Source organism: Dendronephthya gigantea, unplaced genomic scaffold, assembly GCF_004324835.1.
Source record: "Dendronephthya gigantea isolate DGI-Jeju-01 unplaced genomic scaffold, DenGig_1.0 000072F, whole genome shotgun sequence".
NCBI classification, from domain to species: domain Eukaryota; kingdom Metazoa; phylum Cnidaria; class Anthozoa; order Malacalcyonacea; family Nephtheidae; genus Dendronephthya; species Dendronephthya gigantea.
The window spans coordinates 22,961-45,745 of record NW_021163082.1 but is presented as its reverse complement, the minus strand read 5'-3'; the positions used below and the strand labels follow the sequence as shown (position 1 = coordinate 45,745).

At 36.6% G+C, this 22,785-nt stretch overlaps 1 protein-coding gene across 2 annotated transcripts; it reads right to left on the bottom strand.

Moving 5' to 3' along the window:
• Positions 1 to 3,133: 3,133 nt before the first annotated feature.
• LOC114531503 lies at positions 3,134 to 22,342 on the bottom strand. Of its 2 annotated transcripts, none has more exons than XM_028553109.1 (6): positions 22,258 to 22,342; positions 20,225 to 20,291; positions 19,597 to 19,905; positions 8,405 to 8,635; positions 7,650 to 7,958; positions 3,134 to 3,590 (listed from the first exon to the last, which is right to left on the bottom strand). In XM_028553109.1, exons 2-6 carry the CDS (start codon positions 20,271 to 20,273, stop codon positions 3,280 to 3,282), a joined length of 1,209 nt encoding a protein of 402 aa, XP_028408910.1. In that variant the 5' UTR covers positions 20,274 to 20,291; positions 22,258 to 22,342; the 3' UTR covers positions 3,134 to 3,279. The 2 variants fall into 2 exon arrangements, with proteins under 2 accessions (XP_028408910.1, XP_028408909.1); XM_028553108.1 differs by lacking the exons at positions 19,597 to 19,905; positions 20,225 to 20,291; positions 22,258 to 22,342 and adding exons at positions 10,267 to 10,575; positions 12,059 to 12,125; positions 14,082 to 14,188.
• Positions 22,343 to 22,785: the final 443 nt, after the last annotated feature.

Here is a 22,785-nt window from a genome sequence, read left to right as displayed (position 1 = left end):
ATTGACGGAAATGGTAATGGGTAGGCCATACTTTTTTAGGTCAATTTTGACGACTTTTCCAATATTCCAAAAACAAACCAAATATGCTCTAAAATGAAAGATATTAGTCTTAAGAAGCCATTTTTAGCATTTTAAGACAGTTTTTTCACAATTGAAAAAGTCGTCAAAATTGACCGAAATGGTAACGGGGTAGGCCATACTTTTTTAGGTCAGTTTTGACGACTTTTCCAATATTCCAAAAACAAACCAAATATGCTCTAAAATGAAAGATATTAGTCTTAAGAAGCCATTTTTAGCATTCTAAGACAGTTTTTGAACAATTGAAAAAGTCATCAAAATTGACCGAAATGGTAAGGGGTAAGCCTTACCATTTTGGTCAAATTGACGATTTTTTCAATGTTCCAAAAACCAACTAATCATGCTCTAAACTGAAAGATATTAGTCTTAGGAAGCCATTTTTAGCATTTTAAGACAGTTTTTGAACAATTAAAAAAGTCGTTAAAATTTGACCGAAATGGTAACGGGGTAAGCCATACTTTTTTAGGTCAATTTTGAAGACTTTTCCAATGTTCCAAAAACCAACCAAATATGCTCTAAAATGAAAGATATTAGTTCTAAGAAGCCATTTTTAGCATTTTAAGACAGTTTTTGAAGAGTTGAAAAAGTCATCAAAATTGACCGAAATGGTAAAGTGTAAACGTTACAATTTTGGTCTATTTTGATGACTTTTTCAATGTTCCAAAAACTAACCAAATATGCTCTAAAATGAAAGATATTAGTCTTAGGAAGCCATTTTTAGCATTTTAGGTCAATTTTTAAATAAGTGATAAAGTCGTCAAAATTGAGCAAAATGGTAAAGTAAGGTTTTGGTCAATTTTGACGACTTTTTCGATGTTCCAAAAACCAACCAAATGTGCTCTAAAATTAAAGATAGCGTTAGGAAGCGATTTTTTGCATTTTAGTACTAAAAATTGAAATAAATTCACAGGAAAAAACTGAAATGTGGACATAAGAAAAGAAATTAGCAGAAGAAAATCAGATATAAGAAAAACAATTTTCACATTAAAAAGAAATTTTGACACAAGAAAATAATTAGGGAACAGGAAAAACGATTTGCGAAAAAAATTTGGACATAAGAAAAAAAAGTTTGACAAAAAAAAATGTCAAATGAAAAAAATGGGAAATGAGTAAAAATGTGCTTAAAAAAAATTGGACACAAGGAAAAAAATTAGACCTGACACAAGGAAAATATACAGAAAAAAAATTGGACAGAAGGAAGACAATTTTCACACAAAAACTTTTTATAAATAAGTTTACAAGAAAAAAATGTGGACACGAAAAAAAAATTGGAAATAAGAAAGACCATTTTCACACTAAAAAGAAATTGTCACACAAGAAGAAAATTTGAGGTGTAGGAAAATGATTTGCACAGGAAAAAAATTTGGACGGGAGGAAAAAAAGTTGTAGCTGAAAAAAAATTGGACAAATAAAACAATATTGGCTTGAAAAATTTGGACAGAAGGAAAACAATTTTCTCACGAAAAAAAAATTTCACAAGACAAAAACAAATCAGAGGGAAAAAAGTTGGATAGAAGAAAAACAATTTGCATTGAAAATATTGGACACAATAAAAAAATTGACACAAGAGAAATACGAGAAAAAAATTGACACTAGAAAAAAAATTGACACATCTTTCTCCTTGTCTCCAAATGTTCTTCCTGTTAATTTTCTTCTGGTGTAATTTTTTTCATGTGTGTCGAAATTGTTTTTATTTTGTCAATTTTTTTTTCGTTGGAAAGTGTTTTTATTTCTCCAATTTTGTTTTCCTTTGATTTTTTTCACAACCTGTTCAATGCTCGAAAAAGAAGGCAAATATGTTCAAAAACGAAAGAGATTGGTCTTTTTAAACATTTAAAGCAATTTCCAGCATGTAAACACATTTTAGAAAATTTCCGAACCTGGTCACTTTTTGTCAAATGGCAAGGGGTACCGCATAATATTGATAGCTAAAATTGACAATTTTGGAGAATTTACCAACTTTAATCTTATGTAAAAAGAAATGATTTGTCTGGGGCAACTGTGTCTTGCTTCGGCTAAAGTATCCTGAAACAGTTAGCCCAAGATGGATATTTTTAGAGGGAGGGGGGAGACAATAGGATAAGCCTTACTATTTTCGCAAAAATTCACAAATTTGTCAATACCCTAAATCAGGAAAAATTGCCAAAAAACGAAAGAGATTGCTTTTTTAAAACATTTAAAGCTAATTGCAGCATGTGAACACATTTTAGAAAATTTCCGAGAAGTGTTTTTCTAAAGTGGCAAGGCATACCTTTTACTATTAAGGTTATAATTGAACATTTTGGAGATTTTACTATTTTTTGGTAAAGAAAACGAATTTTTCTTGGATAACTGTGTTTAGCTTGGACAAAAATTATGGACAAAAAAATTGATACAAATAAAATTTGACCGGAAAAATGTTTGGATTAAAGAAAAAAAATTCCATGGAGAAATATTTAGAGAAAAGGAAAAAATTGACCGAAAAAAAGGCAGAGGAAATGATAATTAAGGGAAAAAATTGGACACAATGAAAACAATTTTCACACGAAAAAAAAATTCACAAGAAAAAAATTTGGACCCAGCACAAGAAAAATATATAGAAAAAAAAATTACATGATAAAAAATTCGAAATGGAAAAAAATTAGACGTAACAAAAAAAAAATTACGCTAAAAAGAATTGTCAATAAAAAAACTTTTTACACATTTTGCTTTGACCCAAACCAATCACAATAAAAGTTTTTGGAATGCCAAATCATGACATACTATTTCAAATGAGCCCTCGATGCCCTGACGAAATGATGCCAAAAATTAAATCAATTCCTGCTTTCTGCGAAAATACCTACTCCTTTTACCATACGTAAGTTTATATGTCAAATCATCACCGCATGGCATGGAAAATATTTGGCTTGTCTACCACAAACATTTCAAAGATTAGTGTCATTTTTAAATGCAATAAAACGACGCTGCATTTTAACATAAAAATTTTACCTCAAGGCGGAAAGAATACAAGAATTTGACGAAGTAATGCAGAGGAATTGTTACACAAAAAGGCCCGCACAATAAATAATCAGTCCCATATGGTTTACTAAGAAACAACTAATTCCATGTATTTTGATCAAACCGTGATTAAGCTAAAAAAGCGCGACTGTTAACAGTTCCTTATGCAACTGTAGATATTATAGAAATGAGCAAAATAAGTAAAGCAAATTAACATGCATTGTCTCAGAGTTTGAGTATTTCAACAAGTATTAAAGAAGAGGCAATCAAAAGAAAGCTGGCAATTTGCACGCCAAAAGAATTACCAGGTTTGATAATTGCGTTACAATTTTCTGTATCGCAACATGACATTTGACACTCTTTAATCGTTTCGGTATTCTTCTTTACTAAATCACAAATCTCTGAAGAATTTGAACAACGCGAAGACTGGTAACAACGCTCGTCAGTCATCAGATCTTCACCGACCTTGTAGTTGATCCTCAGACACCGATCTTCTTTATATCCACAGCTGATACTATTTGTTTTACACGCCTTTCCTGAAAAATTGATAACATGAGCAGATGAGGCACAAGACGACACTTAACCCAATTATAGTGTACGGTACAAATGATAGAGGGGAGGAAGCGCTGGGGAGCTTTGAAATACAAACATTCAAGCTTTGAAATACAAACATTCAAGCGGAACTGATCCAACTAGATGAGCTTGAACTGATGAACACATTTCAAAAGAAAGCGATCGCAAAAAAATCGATCGCGCGACATTTTGCAATGAATGGAAATCCGCCTTTACTTCTTCAACAAGGTGATATGGTAGAACAAAATAGCCTAATACTATATAAGACGAATATTATCACAGTAAGCATAATGTTATCGTAATAAATTATATGTAGCAGCTAGTAATATATAACGAGTGAAAAGATATAAAAGAAAAGTTTTAGTCATTTACACCGCGGAAAATCATGGATATTTAGGACTAAACCGATTGACAGACATAACCTGCTGTCACTTTCCTCCACCGAGGCTTTTGTGTAAGTAACTGAAATATCTCCTCGCTTCTAATTTTAATACTTCCTACAAATAAGCATCTGCTGAGGATATCCAGCTGATCTGAGATCATGACGTCATGAGGCGTCTCGACAAAACTGAGCTATTCTACGCCTGGAGTTATTTGTCCTTATTCTTCTAACTAATAGTATAAACAGCGAAAAATTTAAATTCTAATTTACAGTTGGGAAAAAATAAGCGTGCTTTCGCTTGAAAGAAATGATAATTCAGTTTTGTCGAAGATCTGCCTTCTGATTGGTTGATTTTTACACCAAGATCAGATGGATCTACTTGCTTGCATCATTGTAGAAACGCAAGAAGGGTGCTAGGTGACAAAGCGGACAAAACCTGACCACTTCATACTGAGTTAGAGGAAGTAGAATCAAATATTACCTAACTAGGAGTTACTATCGCAAGGAAATTGCTGCCTTAACATCCCCGGTAAGGCCAAGGATTAAAGGCAGCATGCGGAATTTTCTGAATTGGTTGTTTATATGTTTATACGAGCACAACAATCGACTAGCGAGATCGACATTTTGAAATCTGTTTCGACTAAACTATTATGGCTCATTTTCCTATCATAATGATTTTAGTTTAAGCTTGTCTTGTATTTTCTTACAGTATTCATTTTTAAAAGTTCGTTATTTAATTTGTGGAACTGGATGTTAAATTGAAATGCTCTAACACTTCATATATTGTATACGCTCAAAAATACAAAAAATAGTCATTTCGACTAACGAGATCGACATTTTGAAATGTATTTTAACTAAACTGTTGTGATCTCATTTCCTGATAATGATTTTAGCTTATTAAGCTTGTCGCAAATGGAGCTAGTTGACAGTTCCCCAAGATCAAGTGTTGCGGTGGCGTTTTGCGCGTTGTCGCCGAATATACAGGGTGTCTTAAAAAAACGCAAACAATAATAGGCTTAGAATTCGAATACCCAAGAAAAAGCTCGACGCAATAGCGAGTAAAATTTTGACAGGATACATGCAATTAAAAATAAGTTAAGAAATTCGTATTGAATATTGTGCTATTTTCCATCCATTGGGGACGTGTTAGATTATTGCTAATATGAATTCATTACGTGCAATGATATTTCTTGAACTGAAATGTAATTGCACTGCAAGTAACCTGTGAAAATTCAACATGCCACTGCTCGTAGTTTGTCTTGGGTATTCAAATTCTAACAATCGTCAAGGCTTTTGTTTGCGTCTTTTGGGATACCCTCACCTGTAGTATTGAATACCCACAGTCCATACTTTATTTGTTCACCGTAAAAGTCAGATGAGCTAAACAATAATGGACTAACGAGATCAACATTTTGCGTATCCAATATTCAATAACATTTACAATATATATATTATATATACTCAAATCTCATGTAATTTTATATCACTTGTCTGAAGATGTCTTAGGTTAAAGACGAAACGTTACAAATATATTTACTTTTAAACTTCAAATTGTTTTGATGGCTTTCTTAAATGTTATATGTTGGGCTCTCATATTTATAATAAGAATTCGTTCGCTTGCATGAATACCCATATACTTATTTGTTTACAATGAATTAAGTCATAAGAACCATATACTGATATAGGCGATAAATTCATAAAAGCACCGCGCTAGATTGACAATAAAAATTCATCGCCTTGATGTATATGTATCTGTCTAAGTGCGGGAAGAAATATATCCTTGTTCTGAAAATGTCTATCTTCTGTTCCGATCCTGCATTACTGCGTATACAATTACGTGATTAACAATATCCATTCGCTTGGGTATATAAGCTATAATATATTCAATATTTGACATATAAGAACCATATAAGCTATAGCCGATAAACTAATGAAAGCACCGCTCTAGATTGAGATGAGAACATTGCTTGATGTATACGTATCTATATAAGAGCGGCAAAAATATATCCTTGTTCTGAAAATGTCTATCTTCTGTTCCGATCCTGCGTAATGCGTATACAATTACGTAAAGGCCGAGACACACCGGACGCGAATCGACAACACGACGCGAATTTTTAGCTTCCAAAAGCTGATAAAACACTCAATGAAAGAAGATTTTAAAAAATATGTCAAGCAAATAATTTAAAATGTTATAGCGCGTCTAAATATATGCAGAATTTGAACCAGGATCAAAGTTATCGGTCAGTGAAAATCGTAAAATCGCGTCGCGTTGTCAAATCGCGTCCGGTGTGTCTGAACATTACAATATCCATTCGCTTGGGTATATATAAGCTATAATATATTCAATATTTGTCATATAAGAACCATATAGGCTATAGCCGATAAACTAATGAAAGCACCGCTCTAGATTGAGATGAGAACATTGCCATGAAAACCATGTAGCCGATAAACGAATAAAGGACTCCTCTAGGATTGAACAATGAACGTTTATGCATCGCCTTCATGTATATGTATCTGTATAAAAGCAGAAAAAAATATATCCCTGCTGCATATCCCATTTATCTAGTACCTACAATATTCGTTCGCTTGCATATATTCATCCCCATATACTTATTTGTTTACTATGAATTAAGTACGTCATAAGAACCATAATATACTGATATAAGCGATAAATTCATAAAAGCACTGCGCTAGATTGACAATAAAAATTCATCGCCTTGATGTATATGTATCTGTCTAAGTGCGGGAAGAAATATATCCTTGTTCTGAAATATATTCTTGTTCCGATCCTGCATTACTGCGTATACAATTACGTGTTAACAATATCCATTCGCTTGGGTATATGAGCTATAATATATTCAATATTTGTCATATAAGAACCATATAAGCTACAGCCGATAAACTAATGAAAGCACTGCTCTAGATTAAGTTGAGAACATTGCTTTGAGAATCATGTAGCCGATTAACACATGAAAGGACTCCTCTAAGATTGAACAATGAACGTTCATGCATCGCCTTCATGTATATGTATCCATGTATATGTATCTGTATGAAAGCAGAAAAAAAACATATCCCTGCATATCCCATTTGTCCAGTACCGACGGCTCTAATATTTTGTCCACTCCCCCCAATTTTAAAAGTGACTTGATGATCGACCTTTGGCCCGGAAAATGCAGACATCCGGACAAACGGACACGAATCGAGATTTCGACTATACATAGTTCGGCGCGGAAGACTGGGTCGAATGAACTCTGGAGAAATCTCTGCCGTGTCAAGAATAGTGTGCTGCCTCGCTACGCTCGGCAGCAATGATGTTATACGGTTTTGAAAATAATCCATTGTTTGTTTTGGGGATCAATTCCATGCCGTGTCCGAGTGTCACGTATCCCATACTTTAGTACGTTAAAAAACAAAGCAATTTGACGTCTTGTAGTTCATTATCATCATGATTTTTTTACATGTAAGTAACGTATTATATCTGAAAAGGAAGTTGCACAGCATTCTTTTTCGCTCAACGTTTAATCAAGAGAATTTGAGAAAATTTTTGCATATAGTGTAGGTCGAATATATAAATTTCATCTTTAACAGGTATATTTGGTTCTAGAATTGAGATAAATCTCAGAAGTAATACATATCTTACCTTTCCCTTGACATTGGTAGCATTTCTGAGGAGCTGGCGGGTCACAGTTGTCTTCTTCACAGCATGAAGTAATACAATTAGTCGCACCTTTAAAATACTTTCCAAACTCGGATCCTAGCTTCGAACAGGCAATAGTTCCAGTGCAATGATCCATTAAAGCGCATCTTTCCGCAACTTTCTGGACGCCATTTTGCATAAACCATACTCTACTACAAAGACCTTCACCAGGTTGACATTTTCTGCTCTGACCTTGTCCAGTACATTTTGTGCCATTACCAACACACATAGTGCAGTTCCGTGCAGACGAAGCTGTGGTAAATAAACAGAAATAAAAAGATCACAAATAGAAATTCTAACTCGCGGATTACTTCTCTTGCTGGCGTTAAATGCACTAATCACTTCCTTGCGTGCCCATCCCTCGCTGTATCCGCTCCTTTCCAGAGTTCACGAGCCTCTTCCTAGCCCCCTTTCTGCCATTGTGCCCAGTCCACGGGCGGTTCCTACGATTTTAACCTCGGTTACTGCATAACCTCATTAAAATGCAAAATTAATGTATATAATTAACGAACAACTAATTCCATGTATTTTGATTAAACCGCCATTAAACTAAAAAACGCAACTTTTTACAGTTTTTGCAACTGTAGATATTGTAGGAATGAGCAAAATCAGTAAAGCAAGTTAACATGCATTGTCTCAGATTTGAGTATTTCAACAAGTATTAACGAAGAGCCAATCAAAACAAAGCTTGCAATTACCAGGTTTGAACTTTGCGATACAATTTTCTGTATCGCAACATGACGTTTGACACTCTTTAACCGTTTGGTTATTCTTCTTTACTAAATCACAAATCTCTGAAGAATTTGAACAACGCGAAGACTGGTAACAACGCTCGTCAGTCATCAGATCTTCACCGATCTTGTAGTTGATCCTCAGACACCGATCTTCTTTATATCCACAGCTGATACTATTTGTTTTACACGTCTTTCCTGAAAAATTGATAACATGAGCAGATGAGGCCTGAGACGACTCTTAACTCAATTATAGTACGGTACAAATGATAGAGGGGAGGAAGCGCATGGGAGCTTTATGGCGGATTTCCATTCGGTGCAAAATGTTGCGCGATCGACTTTTTCCGGTGGCTTTCTTTTGAAATACAAACATTCAAGCGGAACTGATCCAACTAGATGAGCTTGAACTGATGAACACATTTCAAAAGAAAGCGATCGCAAAAAAATCGATTGCGCGACATTTTGCAATGAATGGAAATCCGCCTTTACTTCTTCAACAAGGTGATATGGTAGAACAAAATAGCCTAATACTATATAAGACGAATATTATCACAGTAAGCATAATGTTATCGTAATATATGTAGCAGCTGGTATAATATATAATGAGTGAAGAGATATAAAGAAAAGTTTAAGTCGTGTGGGAGATTTAGATGGGGCTCTATAGTCGTTTACAACGGGGAAAATCATGGATATTCGGGACTAAACTGACTGACAGATATAACCTGCTGTCACTTTCCTCCGCCGAAACACTTCATACTGAGTTAGATCAAAATTAATAGAATACATGTAAACATGGTTTGGAGACTAACTAAAGGTACAATACAACTCATTAACACTATGTTATTGTCCAGGTTTATGCAAAAAATGGTTCCTTTCTCGTCACGTGTCTATTGTATTTTAGCAGAAATTTACCAATGGCATTCGTCTTGTTAAACTCCTCAACCTTGACTTGTAAAAAAAATATATGTTAATTGTAAGTTATAATACAATAGACATGTGATGAGAAAGGAGCAATTTTTTGCATAAATCCGCCTCAACATAATTAATGAGTTGTACAGGGTGTATCAAAAAAAACGCAACCACTTAATATTCATGAATGTCCTCTTTGTTCTACAACACAAAAGACGTTTGGCCCCTGGAATGCGAGAAAGCTTGTAATCATATTCTAGCGGCACAATCGTCGGTAAACAAAGTCAGGTGCGTAAACCAACGAGCTGAATTGAAAGTATTTAACGAGTAAAATTTTACTTACAACTTATTTTATAAGGTTGACAATAAAAACTCGTTGTTCGGTTGTTAGCTGCACCATTATTAGTTTAGCTGATTTGACTATTAGCAGTTAAACTGTACGATTAGAAGCCATTTTAAAATCCCAGGGGCATAAAATCTATTGAGCTTATAAACAATATGAATTTTAGAATATTAAGTGGTTGCGTTTTTTTTGAGACACCCTGTATTGCAGTTTTATGTGGTCTCCAAACCATGCATATTCTATTAACTGTGGTTAGATTATCAAATATTAACTAATGATATTATACTGTTTTGAAAATAACCCATTGTTTGTTTTTGTGGGTCAATTCTAAGCCGTTTCCGAGCGTCATGATAATGAACTACAAGGCGCTACGCCTTGTAGTTAATTATCACTATGATTTTTTTACGTACCTGTAAGCTGTTATTTGAAAAGAAGGTTCCCGTCATACTTTTCTCGCTCAAGGGAATGTTGAGAAAATTTTTGCAAAGTATAGGTCGAATATATAAATTTCATCTTCAATTGGTATACAGTGTATTTGGTTCTAGAAGATAAATCTCAGAAGTAATACATATCTTACCTTTTCCTTGACATTGGTAGCATTTCAGAGGAGCTGGCGGGTCACAGATGTCTCCATCACAGCATGATGTAACACAATTAGTCGCACCTTTAAAAAACTTTCCTAACTCGAATCCTGGCTTCAAACAGTTAATAGTTCCAACGCAATGATCCATTAAAGCGCATCTTTCCGCAACTTTTTGGACGCCATTTTGCATAAACCATACTCTACCACAAAGACCTTCACCAGATTGACATTTTCTGCTCTGACCTTGATCAGTACATTTTGTGCCATTACCAACACACATAGTGCAGTTCAGTGCAGATGAAGCTATGGTAAATAAATAAACAGAAAAAAGTCGTAAAAAGTACGCAATGTTTGCGTTCATATAGTTATAAGGAATTTTCTAAATACTAAAGGAACGAGTCATGCTAAAAAACCGAACATTTTTCGTGAACATCAAGCGTGAAAAAACATCACCATGCGCAAGTAAAAAGAATAATCGCAGCTAGTATGAAAAAATAATGCCTAAGGTTGGAAAAGAATGCATGAAATGTTAGGGATAGTAGCGGTGAGAATCGTAACTATATATACAAAGATCGGACAATAAATCATATCATTATCCAAATAGGCGACTTATATACCGTACTGTGCAAAAGTTTTAGGCCCCCATGAAGTCAAATTGTCACTTGTTAGTAAAATTCATGGTATTGCAAGACATGCTAGGTAGAAAGACTTGTAGTGGTCTTGCACTTGGTACAGCCACCATGAAAGACCATTATTGCGGCACAATGCCCAGTCATTGACCTAACAAGCTTGTTTGTTACATCTAGATCAACAGCCTCACGTGATGCGAAAATGGTCTCTTTGATTCTTCCAGATGTCGAGATGGTCATCTATCTGACCTCTTCCTCACTTATTCCCAAAAATGTTCAATGAGGTTTACGTCAGCAATCTCTTATAGCCCTGGGCTGGTCAATATCACTTTCTTTCAGGCTCTTTTCTGTATGACACGGTGCCCCATCTTACTAGAAGATATAATCTCCACCACAAAACCATTTCATATTAGGAAAGTTCTAGATACAAGCCAAACATACCATTTTCCGTATCTAGTCGAAAATTTACGATCTTGGACTTTCTAAAAGGTGGAGAGAGCTTTGAGGTTGAGACTTTATCTTTGAACAAGATAGGGCACCATGTGACAGAGAAAAAAGCCCCAGAGAAAGAAATATCAATCAGTACAGGGAAACGAAAGAATTCTGACCTAAATCTGTTTGAATATCTCTGGGAATAAGCGAGGAAGAGGTCAGATAGAAGACCATCTGGACATCTGGAAGAATTAAAGAGACCATTTTCGCATCACGTGAGGCTGTTGATCTAGATTAACAAACAAGCTTGTTAGGTCAATGACTGCATGGGCATTGTGCCGCAATAATGGTCTCTCATGGTGCTGTACCAAGTGCAAGACCACTACAAGTCTTTCTACCTAGCATATCTTGCAATACCATGAATTTTACGAACAAGTGACAATTTGTGACTAAAACTTTTGCACAGTACTGTATCTTGGGAAGATTATACATCATGCACTGCATACGAAGACATTTCCACATCTCATTTCGTGGGTGCTTTGTTAATAATTTCGGGAAACGGATCGCAATCATGTGATCAACCTCAGCTTTCATCTGGCACCTTGAATCTAGTTACGCTTCACTTGGTTTTTTTGTTCTGTCTCAAGTGTCCTAGCGTGCCGGTGCATATAGATGCGACAATGCATTGAGCAGGGTAAGAGAAGATTGCTCAACATGCACAATACCTGCAAGAATCGTTGATAGGAAAAATATGTTGATTAAAACCATCTTCATTAATTTTTCTTTTTACTCCTATATTAAAATGTGAAAGATTGAGATTACTGACATATCCCGGGGAAGGGGGGGGGGTGCGCGATGCTATTGTATTACATAGGAAGTGTTTAACGATTCTGGCCAGTGGCCTTATCCTAGTATAAATAGCACTAAACCAATGAATACACGACAATAAGCAGAAAACATAATTCGATAAATTCAAAAAAAACAAGTTCTGAGCTTTTTAGACAACTGCTTTTATAAAAAAATTCTTACGATATTTAAAAGTGGTATGTACCGTCCATGTTTATAAAACTATGATCCCAGAAACGTTTCGCGTTGTCGGCGCTGCACTGTTCGACCCAAAGAGCATAGCTGCCCCATAGGCCATAGCTCAAAAATTCTGCGGACAGGACTAAAATTTTAACACGTATATAACTTGTCATATACATCACCACTGTAAAATGAAGGATTTTTCCGGTCTTTTTTAATAGGGAATGATGTAATTATTGGTCACACCGATCGATTTATGTTACTGCATATAAGCACGGAACAGCGTAACCACACATTTCAGACTCCGTTCACACGATGTCGGAAGAATCTCAAAACGCTCTCCAGAGTGGTAGAATTTGAAAACGACGGCTGAGCGGATACGTGTGGACAGCTTAGCCGGATAAATTTGAAAACGATGACGTCACGTATATGAAGTCGTTTTCATATTAATGAGGCTTGTTTCAAGTCTGGTGGGTTATGCTCAAATTTATTGCTATATTAGCCTCAAAAAAGTCTTATTTAGGTTATTTTTATGGTGAGTAAAATCTTCGGCAATTCTTGTAGCATTTGCGGAAGTATTTTACAAGAGAAACATGTCCAAAATGTCGTAGTATGGTTATACACAATTTCTTATACACGACATGCATCTAATAGATTTTCAACAACAATATTTATGAGTTTGGGCTTGTCATCTGTCCAAACAAAGTCCTCATTGTTGTCTTTTACTTTGAATTTGGTACATTTTTTGCTTCGAATTCGACATTCAACCTGTGACACGCGGGGTGGAAAACGGTGTTGGTGTATTGCGGGATCAAATAACTTTAGCGTTTTCGGATCGTTTTTATGTTTACGTGTGGATGCGGATAAATATTTTAACGGATAAATATTTTTGCCTTTTCAAATTCTTCCGGCATCGTGTAGACAGGGCCTAATATTTGTCATAGACTCACATCTAAAAAAATGCGTAATATCTGACAGAAATGAGAAAAGACCGATCTTAATCTATAATATAACTTACTCTATAACTTATGCTAGTAGCATTTTCGAAACACCCCTGAATTAGCTCATTGCACAGAAGCATGGTGTTGTGTGGTATGATTGAAGAACACTAAAGCCTCCTTCACACTTGTCGCAAGAATCTGGGATTCCCTGTCTGTCGGAAGATAACACAGTCACAATGGATGCATGAGTCTTCGGACAAGGATGAGGTAAGCCTTTCAGGTCCACACAGACAGGACGCGATTTGGCATGCATCGCGTTGCATTACCACATCGCGTTTGGTCTGTGTGGGCCTTTAGAACTCATAAGGAACATAGCCGTTTTTCCGCACGGATGCCTCACGACACGGATAAAAATTGCAGACTCCATTTGGGATCAAAGCCTTAACACAGCTAACCCATGCCTAATAGCCTAATATAATTTAATACATAAGAGATGCCTGCGGAGGAGGCTAGTTCGTCTCGTTTGTACGCGGTTTATATTCATAATTAGGACGTACTTTGCTCGAAACGTATCGAATCGCATCATATTTTAAAAAGCGAGACACATCTTATCATACAAACTACAGAATTGTTTAGAATTTAGCAAGGTGTACATAACATGCATGCATGATTTCACATGCTAAGACACAGAGTCTGTTGGTCTATATAGTATTCCTCAAACTCTCTCTCACATCCCGCCGGTTTCTCAATTTAGAGCCTAAATTTAGTGAAATTTGCTTACCTGTATAACCACAAGTCACCGGTGTTCAGAGATGTAGACTGGAAGGTATGAGATTATACAAATGCACTCTCTCAGATTGCACACGCGCGGTTATCGACGCGGTTTCGAAATGCTTTTAGGTTTGGTTTAGAGGTGTCATGTTTGGTTTAGAGGTGTCAGATTGCAAATATGACTCAAACATTTTTCAAGAGCTTTGACAGGTGTCACGGGTAATTTGTGACTGCGAAATATAACTGTCGCATGCAGTTGCAAAAAATCCAAGATGCAAATTGCCACTATAATAACTACTATGAATCCTAAACCATTCCATAGTTTTACTTTTACCGCGGAGATAGAAATTAGAAATCCTAACATGAATTTCTAGTACTGGTTCTATCTCTAGGCAAGCTATGAAAAGTTTAAAACTTCTACGAGCATTACAATGCTATATAAAAAAACTATACGCATGACTAATGTTAAAAGCGGCCTCTTTCATAGTTTTTCATAAAAACATATAATCAAAGACCATGATTGAAAGAAGTCGCTTTTAACATTAGTTATATACCGTCAGGGCCGCCGACAGGGGGGTGCTGTGAAGGAAGGATTTCATCTGCATAAAAATCGAATGCTAAATTTTTAAAAGGAACTCAAAATAATGAATACAAAAATATCAACAAGTTGACCCTATAAATTAAGTGCTGTGTAGACAGCTGTTAGCATAGTACATAGTACACTGTCGTGTTTACACACATTTAATCCTAATATGATTAAAATTTGCAGCAGTTGCTATTGGCTATTCACGAGCGGATACAACACAAAATACAAATTGCCAAAATATACAACTAAAATGAAAAATATATAGCTGCATATAAGGTTTTGTCCAGTCAGATATTTTCCAAGCGTTTTATATTTTGCGGCTGACACGCGAATTTATGACCAATCACTCGTTATAAATTTTGCAAAGGCATCGAGGCTAAAGCAAACGTCATTAATATCGCTTGACGCCGGTGTGACAGGGGACTGGATGAGAACAAAGGAGACAGCGCATTAAATAGAAGCCGGATAGTCTAGGTCAACGACCAGTTGTTCGTCGTATTCTTGCACATTAAGTGTATAATACAATTTTGTTTGGATTTCTCAAGAAATTGCTTGCTGTAAAGCAAATATGGATTAAAGCAGTCATATACACTCTGCTGGAGACTTTTGTGAAATTTCCATTTTAATCATGGAAAATGAAATTACATAATGCCATATCATAAAATATAAACTTTATTTCATCTGACACAAACAGCGAATGTTTTTGCCGTGAGTTACCGATTCTAACAAACACTTGGCATATCGGCGCGAGGATTTGTGTTAATTCCAAATTTGTAGACCTGCTGCTGTCGGTCGGGATGCCGCTGGTACGAGACAATGACTTGAATATTATCTGATTGAAAGAAAACCGTCCCTACCCAGCCTCCTCCACAGGCACCTCTAATAATTTTTGTAAGTAATACTCGTATTTGGCTGGGCGATGCTAGCTCTGTCGGTACAGCGAGAGATCTCTTCATTTTTTCTCTCTCCTCCTCGAAACAGCTAGCCCAAACCAAATATGAGCAATACTTAACATAGATTAGAGATGCATGCTGAGGAGGCTAGTCCATATCTTGCAGCTCGTGAAGGCTTTCTTACCCACGCGTAAAGCAAATATTTCCTTCCCACATAACATCATGATTGAACACTAAGGAGTTTACAACGCGGTTAGCTAGAAATAAGCTACGGAAATTAATTACGCTGCCAGGACATTGAAATAACCATAGAAACGTTTCAATCAATCGTGCTAAGACTCTCCGAAGTCTGGCTGGCATTGCAGTTTCATATAAGCTACCAAACATGTACCGCTATCAGGTTGTCGCTACTTTCATGTCATCGAGACGCCATTAAATTGCCTCATTCAAAGGCGTCGTAAGAATGAACGCTGTCATGGGACCACAAATTATGCATACCTATTGTCTCACGCGTGAAGTTTCTTTGTTTTGCAAGCGTGTTGTTGAGCTGGCCGCGTCGTGAATCGTAAACTTCCTACAGGTTTTGTGAGAGGAGCACCCCCCCCCCCGTCTTAGCGATTTTTGTATAATTGGGTATAATTAATCAGAGGACTATGCCGAGGTCACAGGCAGGTTATTGACTCTCTTTCAGTGAACTCCAAGAGCGTAAGCGGGGCCTCCATAAACACACATCGGAGTTCCATTTGGGGAAAAGGCATTCTCTTCTATTTGTTGTAAGAAATTTGATTGGGCGAACATCCCTGCTTCATGTTTCTTGCCTTCTGAAAAAATCAAAGTTTTCAGATCTGTAAAATCTGTAAAATTCTTAAAAAAACGTATTTGGTGTGCAAAAATGTTTAAAGAAATTAACTTACTGCAACAGGACCAAATATATATACTATGACCAACAATTCCGTTTGGTCATGCAATGCACTGAAACGTGAAGGAATGAACTCTTCCGTAACCATTAATTGTAAACGTCTCGCTGATGTTTGTCAGGTCGACAAATTGGTCTCACAGTTCCGTCTATGAAGCCGAAACAATTTTCTAGCGGGCCCCTATTTCGTGAATGGCTTCTCCATAAATCTGAAGATTTTCAGGACTTAGAACGTGTTGGTTCCATAGAATTACTCTATGCATGTCAGTGATTATTGTGTATAAAATCAGTAACCAAATTTGATATCATGCACATCTCCGGAACCGATCGCCAAAGCGTCATCATATCGCAATATCGACATGGATATGCGAGGTGGTTCAAGCGTACACAGTCCTTCGAATCCGGAACAGCCGGGTTGTTCTTTGTGGGCACTTAATTACATCGGAAATTTGTAGAGTTTTCTAAAGAAATAGGTTGTACTCTAAATTCTGCTAAACATTCGGCTTCGTTCATTTCATCCAGACAAAAAGGCAAATAATTGTTGTTTGGAAACTCTAGATTCCTTGAATCGTACGCTAAGTGCAATAGAATAAACTCTTCTTCAGTCAGAACACCTTCTTCAAACAGTACTGTAATATAGGAAACATGATACACGTAATATGCACAATGAACAATGCACAATGGGTTATTGAAAAGGGATATCATGTAGCGATATAGCACAGTATGATTAAGCACAAAACAGTTAGTTGACACAGGAGCACGAGAAGAGCACATCTCAAGCACCGAAGCACGATATGTGTGTGTTCTGTGAGTATTTGTAAAGAGCTGTCTCCCCAAACGACCCGACGATCCCGGACGTTAGAAGAGCCTAAACGAAGCCACACAAAAAGGGTCGTTTTACAGTACTAAACAAAACTATCTAATTTCTCGAAACTAAGACATCTCCCGTCGCTGCAGTTTGCTCAAATGCTTTGAAATTTGAGGGGAACGGCATAGCAGTTTCCAGGCTTTTTGCGACAGTCAGGTTGCCGTTGGCTCGAAAATTAAAACATCACTTGCTTAAGTTCCATATTGATTTCGGAGCGGGCGGTATTTCTTCCCCCCTATAAGAGAGCGAAGGGCCCTCGTTGATACCAGTGATATTTATAAATATGATTTGATCTAATTTGAAATTACCGTGGGTACGAGGTTAATTGGGATATATATGATACTATTTCGACAGCGCCGTCGAATAATTGAGTGACGAAATGGCGCCACAAGACAACTAGTGAACTTAAGGCAAGTGACGTTTTTGACAACACGTCACTTGCTTAAGCTCACTATTTTATGACTTTTACCGTACGTTTGAACATCACCATATAGCATGGAATTCTGGGGTTTTTATTTGTTCATCATCACTTTAAAGAAGTGTGTAAAAACGACGCTCTATTTAACATAATATTTTCACCCTGAGAAACGTTGGCAAGGAAATTGTTTAGGTAACGCAGGAGAATTGTAACACAGAAAGGCCGCACAATAAATCATTAGTCCCATATAATTTATTAATTTAACGAAAAACTAATTCCATGTATTTTTATCAAACTTAAACTAAAAAAGCGCAACTATTAACAGTTCTTTATGCAACTGTAAATATTATAGCAATGAGCAAAATAAGTAAAGCAAGTTAACATGAATTGTCTCAGAGTTTGAGTATTTCAACAAGTATTAACAAAGAGGCAGTCAAAAGAAAGCTGGCAATAGGAGGCACGCCAAAAGAATTACAAGGTTTGATAATTGCGTTACAATTTTCTGTATTGCAACATGACGTTTTACACTCTTTAACCGTTTGGTTATTCTTCTTTACTAAATCACAAATCTCTGAAGAATTTGAACAACGCGAAGACTGGTAACAACGTTCGTCAGTCATCAGATCTTCACCGACCTTGTAGTTGATCCTCAGACACCGATCTTCTTTATATCCACAGCTGATACCATTTGTTTTACACGTCTTTCCTGAAAAATTAATAACATGAGCAGATGAGGCCTGAGACGACTCTTAACTCAATTATAGTACGGTACAAATGATAGAGGGAAGGAAGCGCTGGGGAGCTTTACTTCTTCATCAAGGTGATATGGGACACCGCAGAAATTGGTGTTTAAGACGTTTCAACCCGAAAATCTAATTGCTGGTTCACAATTGTGCATTTCTGTATCGCCCTATCAAAGAGAAACCTTTTGAATATCTTAAAAAAGTTCAATTTTTCTTCTGAATACGCATTCTGCAATCTTTTGACAGCTCATCATACACATCTGACCGCTGTGAAATGGCCATTTTGAGGCTTAAAGTATACACAAGGTTATTAATTCAGACGATTCGTTTTTACCGTGAGCAAGCTTCAAATCTTTTGTGCAAGACATATTTTCTTGAATATTTATAAATCTTTTTCCTCACCAAGTTTGAAGTCTAAGTATCGAGAATTGCGGCTAAGCCTATACCAATTTCCGCGGTGTCGTGATATGGTAGAAAAAAATAGCTAGACTAATATTATCAAAATCCCGAATATTTGGGATTTGAATATGACTGACAGATACAACCTGCTGTCACTTTTCTCCGCCGAGGCTTTTGTGTGAGTAACTAAAATATCTCGCCGCTTCTAATTTTAATACTTCTTACGCAAAAGTATCTGCTGAGGATATCGACGTGCTTGCATCAGTGCAGAAACGCAAGAACGGCGCTAGGTGAAAAAGCGTACAAGACCTGTCTATGCACTTCATCTTGAGTTAGATGAAGTATTTCGTGTTGTAGACACGTTTTGCAATAGTGATAATGTTTTGAAAATAATCCATTGCTTGTTTTTGCGGATCAATTACACGCCGTGTCCGTGCGTCATATATCTCATAGCAATATTGGTACGTGAAAAAATAAAGCAATTTGACGCCTTGCAGTTCATTATCACTATTGATTTCTTTTACGTACGTAACTTCGTAAGTAACATGCTGTGTGTTAAAAAGCAGTTGCCCTTCACACTTTTTTCGATCAACGTTCAATTAAAGGAATTTTGAGAAAATACTGAACAGTCAATAGTTCCAACGCAAATGAATTTCATCTTTTGTTCTAGAAGATAAATATCAGAAGTAATACATTTCTTACCTTTTCCTTGACATTGGTAGCATTTCAGAGGAGCTGGCGGGTCACAGTTGTCTTCATCACAGCATGATGTAACACAATTAGTCGCACCTTTATAACGCTTTCCAAAGTCGGTTGTTAGCTTCGAACAGTCAATAGTTCCAACGCAATAACTCTTCGAAGCGCATATTTCCGCAACTTTCTGGACGCCATTTTGCATAAACAATACTCTACCACAAAGATCTATACCAGGTCCACATTTTCTGCTCTTACCTTGTTCATTACATTTTGTGCCATTACCAAAACACTCGATGCAGTCCAGTGCAGACGAAGCTATGATAAATAAACAGAATGTTTGCGTTCATATAGTTATAAGGAATTTCTATCACCATGCGTAAGAAAGAAAAAATATATGAATTATACATCTTGCACTGCCAAGACATTTCCACGTCTCAAATTCATTTCATGCGCGCTTTGTTAATAATCTCGGGAAACGGAATCATGTGATCAACCTCAATCATCACCTGGCACTTTGAACCTAATTATTGTCCAGTACTTGGTTTTTGTTCTGTTTCATGTCCTAGCGTGCCGATGCATGGATGCGACAATGCATGGGACAAGGTAAGAGAAGATTGCTCAACATGCACAATACCTGCAAGAATCGTTGATAGGAAAAATATGTTGATCAAAACCATCTTCATTAATTTTTCTCTCTACTCCTATATTAAAATGTGAAAGATTGAGTTTACTGACATATCCCAGAGCATGTGCGTGATGGTAATTGTACTATTTAGGAAGTGTTTAACGTTTCTGCATGGCCAGTGCAGGCCATATCGTAATATTATAAATAGCACTAAACCAATGAATAAACAACAATAAGCAGAAAACACAATTCGATAAATTCAATCGATTAGACCAAAAAAAGAGTTGCTAGCGTTTAAAACAGCTGCCTCTTTAGAAAAAATTCTCACGATATTTAGAAGTGGTATGTAGCTACCGTCCATGTTTATAAAACTATGATTCCCGTAACTCGTAACGTTTCGCGTTGTCGTCGCTGCACTGTTCGACCCAAAGAGCATAGCTGCCCCCATAGCTCAAACGTTCTGCGGACAGGGCTAGAATTTTAACACGTATATAACTTGTCAGTTGTCATATATGTGACCACTGTAAAATTATTTTTCCGCTCTTTTTTAATAGCGAATGATGTACTTGTCGGACACCGTCAAACTGATTGACTTAGGTTACTGCATATAAGCACGATACAACGCATTAACCACACATTTCAGACTTATAGGCCCCGTTCACACGATGCCGGAAAAATCTAAAAACGCTCTCCAAAGTGGAAGAATTTGAAAACGACGGCTGAGCGGATACGTGTGGACAGCTTTGCCGGATAAATTTGAAAACGATGACGTCACGTATCAAGTCGTTTCCATATTAATGAGGTTTGTTTCAAGTCTGGTGGCTTATATTCAAAAAGTCTTGCCTCCAAAAAGTCTTATTTAGGTTATTTTTATGGTGACTAAAATCTTCGGCAATTCTTGTAGCATTTGCGGAAGTATTTTACAAGAGAAACTTGTCCAAAATGTCGGAGTATGGTTATACACAATTTCTTATACACGACATGCATCTAATAGATACTCAACAACAATATTTATGAGTTCGGGCTTGTCATCTGTCCAAACAAAGTCCTCATTGTTGTTTTTTTCACTTTGAATTTGGTAGATTTTTTCCTTTGAATTCGACATCCAGCCTGTGACACGCGGGTGGAAAACATAAAGGTGTATTGGGGGATCAAAAAACTTTATTAGCGTTTTCGGATCGTTTTTGTGCTTACGTGTGGACGGGGATAAATATTTTTGCCTTTTCAAATTCTTCCGGCATCGTGTAGACAGGGCCTAATATTTGTCATAGACTCACATCTAAAAAAATGCGTAATATCTGACAGAAATGAGAAAAGACCGATCTTAATCTATAATATAATTTACTCTCTAACTTATGCTAGTAGCATTTCGAAACACCCCTGAATTAGCTCACAGAAGCATGGTGTTACGTGATATGATTGAAGAACACTAAAGTCTGCTTTACACTTGTCGCAAGAATCTGGGATTCCCTGTCTGTTGGAAGATAACACAATGGATGCCCGACTCTTCGGACAAGGATGAATGAGGTCTTTCAGGTCCACACAAACATGACACAATTTGGCATGCATCGTGTTGCGTTACCACGACGCATTCAGTCTGTGTGGGCCTTTAAACTAGCTCATAAAGAAATATTGACGTTTTTCCGCACGGATGCCTCACGACACGGGTAAAAACTGCAGTCTCCATTTGGGAAACAAAGCCTTAACACAGCTAACCCATGCCTAATAACCCGAACTATAATTTAATGCATAAGAGATGCCTGCGGACGAGGCTAGTTCGTCTCGTTTGTACGCAGTTTATATTTATATTACTTTGCTCGAAACGTATCAAATCGCATCATATCTAAAAAGCGAGACACATCCTATCATAGAAACTACAGAATCCTTTAGAATTTAGGAAGGTGTACATAAAATTCATGTATCATTTCACATGCTAAGATGACAAACACTGACTCCGTTTGTCTATATAGAATTCCCCAAATGCTCCTTCACATCCCGCCGGTTTCCCAATTTATAGCTTAAATTTAGTGAAATTTGCTTACCTGTATAACCACGCACAAGTCACCGGTGTTCAGAGATGTAGACTGGAAGGTGAGATTATACAAATGCACTCTCCTGGACTGCACACGCGCGGTTATTGTCACGGTTTCAAATGCTTTTAGAGGTGTCATGTTGCAAGTATGACCAGGCCTCTCACAACAAAATTGAAGAATTCTTCAAAAATTTCTCAAAATTTCCCCAGATTTCCGAAGAATTCCTTAGACATAAATAACTACGTAGTAATACAAAGTATAACTATTGCGTAATTTACAACTTTCATTGCCACTTGTGACCAATTAGACCAAAATAATCATATCTAACATAAAACCAGGCAAAAATAACTAAAGCACGAGTTTCATCAACACTTGAAAAAAAAGTCGTTCCCACAGGCTTGTTTCAAGTCTGGCGGGACATGTCGCAGCTCTCGGAAGCTTTCGCCCAATTGGATAATTTGTATGCTTTCGAAGAAACGAAGCTATGCTATTGGTTGAAACAGAAATGTATTGTAAAGTTAAGCTAATGAAAATCAT

Bases quoted from the DNA above. Each gene is read 5' to 3' on its own strand.
- LOC114531503 (XM_028553109.1), bottom strand. From the start codon at position 20,273: ATGAAGATGGTTTTGATCAACATATTTTTCCTATCAACGATTCTTGCA. The intron at 19,906-20,224 runs GTATTGTGCATG...TATTTATCATAG, and splicing joins CCTATCAACGATTCTTGCAG to CTTCGTCTGCACTGGACTGC. The intron at 8,636-19,596 runs GTAAGAAATGTA...TCAATTTTTCAG, and splicing joins CTACCAATGTCAAGGAAAAG to GAAAGACGTGTAAAACAAAT.